This window comes from Rhinolophus hipposideros (genome assembly GCF_964194185.1).
Source record: "Rhinolophus hipposideros genome assembly, chromosome: 5".
NCBI classification, from domain to species: Eukaryota; Metazoa; Chordata; class Mammalia; order Chiroptera; family Rhinolophidae; genus Rhinolophus; species Rhinolophus hipposideros.
The window spans coordinates 69,894,942-69,907,182 of NC_138051.1; the positions used below are offsets into that span (position 1 = coordinate 69,894,942).

The 12,241-nt window shown below is 34.3% G+C and overlaps 1 protein-coding gene across 1 annotated transcript in view; it reads right to left on the reverse strand.

Annotated features, from left to right (window-relative positions):
* Positions 1-12,241, reverse strand: part of KCNH5 (potassium voltage-gated channel subfamily H member 5) — a 285,331-nt gene that overhangs the window by 86,587 nt on the left and 186,503 nt on the right. Inside the window, exon 9 of the mRNA XM_081050207.1 lies at positions 1,582-1,834. Within this exon, the coding sequence (XP_080906333.1) occupies positions 1,582-1,834 (253 nt within the window). The remainder of the gene's footprint in view (positions 1-1,581; positions 1,835-12,241) is intronic.

Sequence of the window (12,241 nt, forward strand, 5' to 3'; positions counted from 1 at the left end):
GCTGTTCTCCCACCCACCATTCACGGAAACATTCAAGAAAAGAAAATACACCTGTTTGGGTCTTGTGTTTTATCCTCTTCTTTAAGCAAACAAGAATGGTTGTAGTGTGTATATGCTTCATTTTACCACAAAGGATTGTTCTAACAAAATGTACACTTTTTATAAATGATTATATATAACTCCTTTATACTTCAGGAAACAAAGCAAAACAAGCACTAAGCAGCATTAAACACACCCACAGTGCTGACTTTAATGCTGTATGAATTTTTCTTTAGTGTTTACTAAAAGAAATTTAACCATAAGTGTACTGTAAGTGTAATATTATTTCTAAACAGTTATGAAAAGGTTTACACACAATAGTCATTTGCAGCCCTGAACCATTTTCTCTAACTCTTACAATTTTTACAGAATCTGTTTTCCTATGAAGTGTCATTGTTTCTCAATTTTCAATTCCATCTTTTTCAGGTAATTGTGCTTTTTTGAAATCAGTTCTTCATTTTTATGATGGATTTTGCTTTGCAGTTTCTAAACTACATCAGTCAATCTTGTACTTATGAGAATAAGCAGCATTCAAGCTATTCAAGCTAGGTTGACCTCAGTAGCTAAAAAAATCCAATAGTTTAATATTGAGCTCATTATTCATAAGACACAGTCATGAAAAATATTATGAAAATGGACTTGACATCCTGTAATTCTAACTTATTTTACTTGAGGAACAAAACAGGATGATTCTCCCCCAACCTCTTTCTTGCTTCCTTTTATTTCAATATGAACTTCATGAACCTGGGGCAGCTATTTGAGCAGAAAATAACCTAAAATATCACTTAGCATTTTTTACCAATATATATACTACACTGTCTCCAAACACATAATTTTTAAAATTTTGTCACTTACATGCACTGTCATGACCTTATTTTGTTAGTACAAATATCTACCAGGTCTCTGAATTTTAGAATGAATTTATTATTAGCCAAATAATTTTCCTGGTTCGTGAATGAATAGAACCAACTTTATAAGCCTACACTTACTTGCATTGTGATTACTCCAATATAATGGGTCAAAATCGTTTATCTCCTCATCACTTTCAGCTCACTACTTAGGTCCACTGTGGTGAGGCAAAAAGATTTAGAATAAGATGAGCTGTACTGAAGCCCTAACTCATTTGCTAACTAGCTGGGCAAGTCGCTAAACTCATCTCTAAAGGAAAGTATTGAATTAGACAGGTTCTGAGACTAACATTGTAGATTACTAACCTGACAATCATTCCACATGCCATTTTCACGCTTCCCAACATGGAGGCACAGCCACCTTAGGCTATAATCAGTTCTAGTGTGAAAGGACCTATCCTATTGTTGCCAAAGAAAGGTTAATCTAACACTCATGCCGCCCATTAAGCTGTGACCAATACTAATAATGTTTCTTGCTGAAACGGCGTTACAAGTTTTCACTAAGATTCATCATCTCATTAGTGACCCAATTTCCAAAGTCACCAAGCAAAGGAAATTTCTCTTCAGAAACCTGAGAAGCAACATCTCCAAAACTGTTACGCACTTGTTACTCCATTAGGAAAGTTCACAGTACCTAAAATAGCCACCACCTCATCATCCTGGATGACTTCCAAGGATCCTGACACGACAAAGCACAGGGCATCCACACTTTCTCCAGCATGGTAAATGAGGTCCCCCGGTGCACAGTGAATAGTTTGGAACTCGACCGCCAAGGCGCGCAGACACCCATCGCTGGCCAATCGAAACGCAGGATGTTCATTAAAAACCTTCCGGTTTAGATGAACGCAGATATCAGCTCTCATATCCTTGGGGCAGATGGAGAGGACCTGAAGAAAGTGAGAGATGAGTAAGTGAGAGGGTGCGGATCTCTCCATAGAAGAACACAATCTTAAGGTGGTCAGAAAGAGTCTCGGAAAAAACTTACTATAATTTCCTCAAAGAACCAACTAAAGTAGGGCATTCATTTTAACATTCATTTTAGTCCAATCTATTTTAGAATTATTTTTAATAACTAAATTAAAATGCAAGATCATATACTTTAGTCCACATTGGAGGAGGATTCATAGAAACCAGTTAAAATACATCAAAATCAACAAAAGCACCCGTGCACCTTTACATGCTGTCACTGACTGATACAACTCCACACTTGATGTGTTGTTTTCACTCTGAATTTTCTTTATTTTACAGATGAATTTCTGTCCATGGAGTGAAAAGGGTATTCACCAGCCTTCTGTAGGGCGAGGCAATGGCAAATGTCAATGCCAGCAAAACGGGCACATCACTTTGCTGGCTGCCCTGCTCATTCTGGTCTTTGACTGCTAAAGATTGCTGAGGGCAACAGCAGAATTCCAGCTCCAGGCTGTGAGAGGGTATCCTTGAGAAGAGCTAGGGTTAGAGAGCTTTTATTGCCTGTAGCTTTCAGGCAGGGCAATTAAAGACCCAGATTAAAATGGACATTATTATCACATTTAATCAGAGTATTACTGAGCAAGCTGCGATTACACAAGTCAGTACCCAAACTTTAAAGATACATATGTAAACTCACTTAAATCTTCTCCAATTCCCCTTGGTAAATGTCTCCTTATAATCAGAAGGTTTTGCTTTGCTAGGCTTTCAGTCCCTCAAACTGACCTCTAAGTTGATTTTTCCCCCATTAAGTTAAACTCAATAATGTTTTAATATGAAATAGTTTCCTTTCTTGTACTAATTGCATTTTAACCTTTAAAAAATTACCTAAGGCTTAAAAATAACCCGATTATTCCTTGTATTTGGGACTCTCTTTCAATGAAAAGTTGGTTGCTTCCCTGTGTTGAAGACAAGACCATAATAAATGTAAAGATCATTCATTAAATTATGCTTTCAGTATCTTTCTCTAATGCTGTATACATTATTTCAAATACTTAAGCATCTCTGGGTGTTTTTGTTGGGTTTTTTTTGTTTGTGTTTTTCATACTCCTTTGAATTCCTATAGGCAGTAAGGATCGGCTCACCCACCTTCTGAAAAAAAATATCTTTGGGGGAAGGGATGCCTTCAGAAGCAACTGGTACTTTCTTTCCACATCAGTTGTTTTCTATAATAATATAGTATTTTGTTTAATATATTAACTCTTAGGGACTTCTGACAACACTAGCCATTCATAGGCCCTTACTGAGTTCCTACTACGGGGCATACCACCGCATTTAGCCCCTGGAACCAGAATGATAAATAAGACACTGGCTTCACTTGGAGCTAACAACCATGAAGTAGGGAGAGGTGGGTGTATAAAGAGACAATTACAATACAATGAGAAAAATGCTATGACAGGGCATGGCCTGGGTGACATGGGAGCACGTGCTGCCTATAAGTCTACTTATGACTTAGAGGTAGCATACAAGATCAGGCTCAAGAGGACATAGGTCTGGGTGCAAATCTATCACTTACGACCTCTGTAACCTAATGTATACAAAACCTATCACTGCCTCTGTAATCTATTTAACCTCTCTAAACCTCATCTGTGAAATGGGATAATAGTGCTTATTTCATAGGCTCATTGCAGGAATTTAATGAAAGGGGTTGAGTTTAGCCCAATTTTGCTTTGCGTATGGCAAGGGCTAAAGAAATGCTAGCTTTTATTATACTTATTTAACATAAGTATTTGTACAAAGTTTATTGTTGCTTTAGCTCGCTACAAAAGCAATTTGCTATTTTTCATTTTCTACCCCTCCAAATTCTATATCTTGTCTGTTTGATGAGATTCCAGGCAAAATTAAGAAACTATTTCAGCATGAACCTGAAGATATTTCAAGTGCTAGCTAACGTTATTTTTCTCAAGTTGAAAGTAAAATTAGTGCTCGGAAAGCAAAAAAGTGAAAAATAATTTTAAATTACACACATATTAACATTATACTAAATAGCTAAATGGGAAATAGATCATTCTATTTCTATTCCAGTTACCTTACAGGATTTTCATTGTTTTAGATTCATTTTGGTAATAGTAATTTTATATCCTTTTAATTATTTCTTTCAGGATTCATGCTGCAAATGAAATTATCCAATGTTAGCAATATTCTCTGTTTAGTGGCACATGAAAAGAGGATTTTTATTATTTTAAGTGCATCTTTCCTTTTCTGTTTCATTTCATTTATGATACTAACCCATTTATTATTTTGATTCATTGTGTATGCAAGTACTAAAGTCGAGGTGTCATAAAGTAACAAGTTAGTCTTAAAATAGACCAAAGTCACACCCACCTGTGTCCCCATCCCTAGATTGAGCATGTACCTTGCATGGTGTGTCTGTCATCAAATTTGAGCATAATATTATTTTTTTCTGTAAATGAAGGCACTAACTAGGGTCTAAGGCAGTTAAAATTTAGTTTTAAAAGTGATCAAGTTATCATTCAAGATGACTCTAATACCTGGTGCATTAGTCCCAATTTCAGTGCGCCCTGCCTTGAATGTCATATCCAATTTCTGTGGGTAGGTTCCTGAATGAGTATCTCATAACTGTCAACAAACGAAATCACATTTCAGTACAAAATATTCAGGTTAAAAAGTGACTTTTATTTATCTCCAGAGTTGATTATCCCCACTTAATGTCGGGATTCTTGTAAAGTGGATTTTTAATACAATAAATGTTCTCTTTGGAAGAGCTATGGCTGGCTGTATATAAGGAATCATTTTTAGAATTCTGTAAACCAACCCTGAAAAAAACAAAGAATGGTATGGTCTGGAAAAGAAAACTTTTTTGAAATTATTTATGATACCCATTCAATTGAACCCAAGATCAAGAGGTATCTCAACAGGTATCAGGCTCCATCTAACCTCAACACTACAACTAGAGAACTCTTAGTACAACACAAATATGATCATGTGATCTCACTTTCTTAAAATATCTGATGGCTTGTTTCCCCAGGGAAAGCCAATGTCATAACCAAGCATACAAGGCTCTTTATGATGGGAACCTCCTCCAGACGCATCCCTTCCTACCTTTCTCCAACCCTGCCTGCATTCAGTCACACAGTACTTCTCGCCTCTCTAAACTTGCGATAGTCTCTCATGACTCTGACTTTGTACATGCTATTCCTTTTGACTGGCATATCCCATCATTCCCTCCTCTGTCTAGTCACCTCTGATTCATGCATCAAAGTACAGACTGTCCCTCTTTCTGCCATAAATTTAATTTATGCACAGCTCTGTCATAGAATTTGGTATTTACAGAAGGGGAAAATGAGAGTGTTGTGATCTGTATTAAAAAAAAAAAAAAAAGCACCCAATAGTAACATTAAATTATCACAGAGCCGAAAGGACTTTAGCCTAAAGATTTCAAAATTTATTTTCAACAGTAAATCATTCCTTGGTTTTTTAATGAAATATTACCTTATGCCCAAAATATATAAAGCTGATACAAGCAGAATTATGCAGAATTATGCTCTTACGGGAAGGCAGACTCCCAGGCAGGGCTCCACGGGGACATATTCAGTCATTTATTTAACGTATAGCTATTGAGTGCTGCTTATGTGCTAGTGACATGCTGGCTACTATGCACACCCTCCAGACCCATGAGCAGAAACTCTCATAGTGTCTGTCTCCCTGGAGCTGCCAGTCAGGAATAGCTTGAAAAATCACTGTTCCTTGTCCAATGCCTCATTTTACAGATAAGATAAATGTATAGCAAAAAGGTTGTGTGATTTGCTCAAGGCCTCTCAATAATCCCAAACTAGCAAAACCCCAAACTTTTGAATTCCAGCTCTGAAGCCATGATATATTTTATATATTTTTCCATTATATATATATTATGGTAAAGACATAAGGATTCACTGACAAATTATTTATTCATCCTATTACTATTTGCCAAAAGGAAGTAAGTTTTAGTATATTTATAATAAGAACCTAAGCTAGATATTAGCATAGAGTTACTATGTAATAAATACTTCTTAGGTCCTTTTCCCCATCACTTTCATCCATTACAGTATTAGTAATTTAGCAAAAGCTTAGAAAAAGAGTAAGCCTAAATATTTTACTTAGAGACCCAAGAGTTGAATCAAGATCCTCTAAGGAAATGGTTGACCAGAGAGAGTCAAAAGAAGGCTTTATCCTCTCTCTGAGGCATTCTTTGAATATACTTAAAAATGTAATTTAGAGGCTGGCCCGGTGGCTCAGGTGGTTGAAGTGCCATGTTCCTAAAACTGAAGTCACCGGTTCTATAATCACATGGGCCAGTGAGCTGCGCCCTCTACAGCTAAGATTGTGAATAATGGCTCTCCCTAGAGCTGGCTAGAGCTGGGCTGCTGTGAGCAGCCAGAGGTGGGTGTAAGCTGCCGCAGGCTGCCATGTGCTGTGACTTACTGTGGGGGGGTTGGGGGGGACGCGGTGCATGGCTCATAATACCAGCATGGGCCAGGGAGCTGTGTCCTACACAACTAGACTGAGAAACAATGGCTTGAAAGGGGGAGGGGGGAGCAGAAGAAGGGGGAAAACATATAGTTTAACAATCATCATACAAAATACTGCAAATCAAAAAACCCATAAAGAAGAAAATAAAATTTCTCCATTTTTTACACATACTTATATATTATTTTCATAAAACCTGAATAGTTTTATTTCCTGCTATAATCACCCAGTATCATATAATCGTTTCCCATGCCATGAAATACTGACTTAAAAATACGGGAAAAAAAGCAACTCGAATCACTGCACAATACTCCATCATATAATTATAATACAATTATTTTAACCATTGCATTGTAACAGGATATTGAGATTTTTTACTTTCCTTTTCACAAATCATCCTAACAAATACCGTGTACCTATATCCGATTGTTTAAGGACATATTTTTTTTTTTTTAAGTAAAATTAGAGGGTAAAATATTAGAGCTCTGGCCAAATTGCTTCCCAGAAAAGATGTACCAAATTACACTGTAACCAGCAGTGCATGAGAGTATTTTACATGTTTTTAATAATCTCCTCTCCCCCCAAATCTTCCATTCGCATTTGAAAAGAGAAAAGGCAATTTTATGTGAAAAAGAAGTAGATTTATATAGTGTAATGAGACAGAAGGCTAGAGAGCTAAAGTCTTCGTGGAGGTAGTCTTCTATCACTACTCCCTCGTTCAGTGATCAGAGACTTGTCACTTTTAAGCAATCTATAACAAATCTCTAATGTGAAAATTTCTAATGTGCCTGAAACTAGTGAACTAACCAAGGCTCCCTCTTGAGGTCTCTTACTGATCCAAAATAAATTATTTTATTGATTATCTATAAAATCCTCTATAAGGAGTAAAAAGTATTCGCTATTTTTAATAATAATCGGTAAGTGAATATAATTCACTGGTTTTCTTTCTTAGGACAAAAGAATAAATACATTAATGACATTTTGATAGGCATTAAAGCTACAACTGACATCCTTCAAAATTACAGCTTCCTTTGATGCAATTAAGTTATGCACTGCTAATTAATCTCTCCTCACCAATCCAACTGAATTAGTATTAAGTTAGTGAAAATCTGTGGAAAGAGTCAGGTAAGTGACATTTGCACATAAAATATTTTTACAATCCTTCCTGGGAACGAGGAGCTCAAAGACTGCCAACAAATGAAGTAGAGATCTCTACAGGAATTCAGTTCTCACTCATTTTATGAGAAGAAAAGAAAGTTCACCTTATTTAAAAAAAAAAAAAAAAAGAAAAAGAAAAAATGTATAACCAGGCAGCCATGTGAACCAACAGAGAACAGCCGTCTGGATGTTAGTTTGCCAATTATGGGGAGTATCAAAACCTCCAAGGAATTAACTCAGGAACAATGCAATAAAATAAAACTAAAGCAAATTAACTTCCATTATTTAAAATGGAAAGGTCATATTTAGAAACAGAAGGCTGTATAACCAGTGAGAGATTATAGGTTAAAATTCATGAGTTTCATTTTAGAGATAAATTTCTTGTGAATAGACTTCATGTACAAAAGTGAGGCTTAAGTTTTTGTTTAAAAATACACAGATGAAGTATTATAAAATTGCACACTTGAAACCTATATAATTTTATTAATCAATGCCACCTAAAACAATTTAATAATAAAAAAAATAGAGAACCAATTCTAAACTACCACGTTTTTCAGGGTCTTGGTTTTGCAATAGTGTGAGTAATGAAAACAAAATACCAATTGTTACCACTTTTGAACTTGTTAAAGCTAATGTTTTGGGTCATTAATTTTCCAAAATTAGGGCTCTGATGAAATAGACTTTCTATTGTTCTCTATTCTTAATCTTATGTGTATACTTTTTAACACACATATTTGACTATATAAGAACACTTTTCAATGTGTAAAAATATTTTCCAAAATTAGAAATATATTTTAAAATGTATTTGATTAATTATTCAGAAGAGTGGAAGCAATATTGCAAACAATCTGATCATGATCTTTATACAATCACTTATGACAAAAGAAGTTCCCAGCTTCTTTAAAAGAATGAGTCCCTCTCATATATTGTGAATGGTACTTCCATTACCTGGCTATATTGACAAAAGTTGCACATATACTATTTATACGCTAAGACCTAACAATTCCGTTTCTAGGTATATGCCCACCAGTAATGTCTATATATGAAACAAACCACATGAACAAAAGTGTTTATAACAGCACCATTCATACTCACTACAAATTAAAAATTATCCAAAGATCCATAAACATTAGAATAGATAAATACATTTTGGCATATTCACACAATGGACTGCTATTCAGCAACAAGAATGATTATGATTATGAAAGCTTATGTCTCAACCTACTATTCTTCCAATAGAGAGCAAATTAAAATTCCTAAAGATATGCACCAGCTGTCTTTCAAATTATCTATGCAAATTAATATACCTACATACACACACACAAACACACACACACACACACACCAACTATAGAAAGTAAGGTAATCAGAAGAGGTCACAAAGTAGTAAATAAAGCGAAGGATATGTGGGTTGATTATATCTATTTATATTACATTTAATTCCAAAAAGAATTTGAAATCTGATTATATAAAAAGATGTATATATATATATATATATATATATATATATATATGTGTGTGTGTGTGTGTGTGTGAGTGTGTGTGTGTGTGTGTATATATATATCTATAGATATAGATATATATATCCCAATATACATATACGTGTGTATATATGTGTGTATATACAGAGGATGCCAAAAAAATATATACACATTTTAAGAACGGAAAACTGTATTAAAATTGTAATAGTCAATGTATACCAATAACAAAAGATGAATACAAAGCACGTTTGACTTCTGCAATTACAAGAGGTGCTGAAAATGGTTACCATCAGCTTCCAGACACTTCTGATTATGGCGAACTACTGCTTGAGCAATGTTGACCAAAGTGTCCACTTGTATACATTTTTTTGGCACCCTCGGTATATATCTGTACACATATATATACTTGTGTATATACAGATAGATAAAGTCAAATATATATAAAATAACAACTAGAAAGTTAAGTTGTCTTGAAAAGATTGGGAAGTTATAAAGTGGAAGAAAAACTAAATTAAAAAATGAAATATCAACATTTGAACAACTGAGATCATATAGAAACACTTTTTCACAACTCTAATACTCATATATAGTTACAGATAGGGTGTGCAGATGTATACATAGTGTGCACATGTGTAAGATGACTGTGTACTATAAACTTAGAAACCTTTCAAAGAACACCAAACTCTTCCACTCGCTCTGCTGATATGCTGACATTTATCAGACTAGAACCCGATCGATATGTTCTCACGAGTAAAGCCTGTTATGTTATCATTTATAGTTGAAATGGGACAGCATTATTAGACTGAGCTTTCTGATAAATTAAACTCTTCACTATTAGAAAAATGCCCCAGGAGTTTAGTTCCCTGAGATCAGTGGAATCGACAAAAGGCTATATAGTTATTTGAATAGTTACCCATGCACAAGTATGCTTCCTAGAGTTTTCTATGGCAGTCATTCATGCATAAGCAGAATATAAGAAAATACATATAGACTATAATAGATATAATAAAAAGGTAACATATACGATATATATAATTTTAAAAGTTAAAAAAGCCTTAGATTGAAAGAAGATATTTATAATGCAGACATCCTACAACTGAGTCATATCCAAGGTATATGAAAAACTCCTACAAATCAACAGGGAAAAGGCAGACAACTTTTTTAAAAAATTAGTCTATAATCTTAATTAAGTTTGCATCAATGTTGTTGTTAAGACCTGAAAACAGAACTGTGAATATTGCTAGTTATTTAATTGTTTACTTAATAGTATATATGCTGTGATGGTGACTAAAATGTTTCTATATTTTAGGATCAAAAATAAGCTGTTTTCTTATTTGCATTAGCTCGTTTGGTAGCACAAAAGATATATATGTGTGTGTGTGTGTGTGTGTGTGTATACACACATATATAATATATACATGTATATACATCATATATAGATGTATGCATATATATATAATTTTAAGTGTAAGAAATACATTAAAGTTCATTAGTATTATACAATATCCTAGAAACCAAATTATCATCTTTTTGACATAGTATGTTGTGTTAACATTACTTAAAGGAATTTGGGGAAAATTAGCCCTAAATGAATTTTGGTTTGTGAATTACCTATCTTAATATTTGTCACCAATGTCTTCATAGCTGAGAAACTAGACATGTCATAACAGTATTCATAAATCAAACTGGTTGCAATTTTTGTCATCCATAAAATAGCCATGAATACCACAGTATAGAAAAATGTCTATGAATAGGAGAAAAGACTGTCATAGAGCATGTATGATTTACATGTAGCAGATGCCATCAGATGCCACTTAATACTTCAAGGAACCCTACCCGAGTCCTAGATCCTGCAAACATGATCTGGTTTCTGCCCATGGCAAGTCAAAGACAGAAAAATCAATAGAAATTTTGATGGAGTTAAGAGTGCTAACTATAAGGAAAAGTAATAGATGAGTGCCTAATGCTCAAGAAATATTTAAAAAAAAAAAAACGAAATGTAATGATGAACATTTGAAAACTAAAATTTAAAACATAATAGTATTTATAATTTATAAAATAAAATACTAGGTATAAATTTAACAGAACATGGACAGGATCTGTGTCTTGAAAATTACAAAATGTTGATGAAAGAAACCAAATAACATGTAAATTAATGAAGAAATATACCGTTTTAATGAATTGGAAAACCAAACTAGAAAATACAAAAAAAATCAAAAAACTATGGTGAATGTTTTAAAAAAAATTATTACGGTAAAAGACACATTGCCATTAATCCCCCTCAAAATAAACCTCTTCAAAATATTCACTTCTAACACACTTATCCCATCATTCTTGCCACTTTCTGAAGCAGTTCTGGAAGTCTTCTTTTGTGAGTGTCTTTAGTCGCACTGTCACGGCGGCCTCAATGTCTTGAGTCAATTCAAAATGTTTTCCTTTTCTGGTTATTTTGACTCTGAGAAAGAGCCAGAAATCTCACAGTGCCAGACCCAGTGAATAAGGTGGATGAGGACACACTGTAATCTTTTTATTTGACAGGAATTGCCATACCAGAATTGATGTGTGACATGGAGCACTGTCATGACGGAGGATGAAGTAAAGACACTCATGAAAGAGGACTTCTAGAACTGCCTTAGAAAGTGGCAAGAACAATGGGATAAGTGTGTTCGAAGCGAGGGGCTATATTTTGAGGGGGATAAATGGCAGTGTGTCTTTTACTATAATAAATTTTTTAATTTGAACATTCACCATATTTTTCGATCACACTTCATACGTCAATCCTCACCAAATTCATCTATTAATTTAATGCAATTCCTATCAAAATCCAAGCAAGTTTTTTTGTAGACATAGACAGGCTTATTCTAAAATTTATATGGAAAGGCACACAATCTAGAATACTTGAAACCATTGATAAGGCAACAAAGTAGTAGGAATTACCTACCCAATGTTATGATATACTATATACCATGTTTCCCCAAAAATAAGACCTAGCCGGACACTCAGCTCTAATGCATCTTTTGGAGCAAAAATTAATGTAAGACCCGGTCTTATTTTACTATAATATAAGACCGGGTCTTATACGATGTATTATAAGCTATAGAGATCAAGAAAGTATAGTATTGGCAGGGAAAGATAGCCTTTTCAAAAAACAGTGCTGGAGAACTTGGACATACATTAGGGGGGAAAAACTTCAACCTAAACCTCACACCTTATAAAAAATTA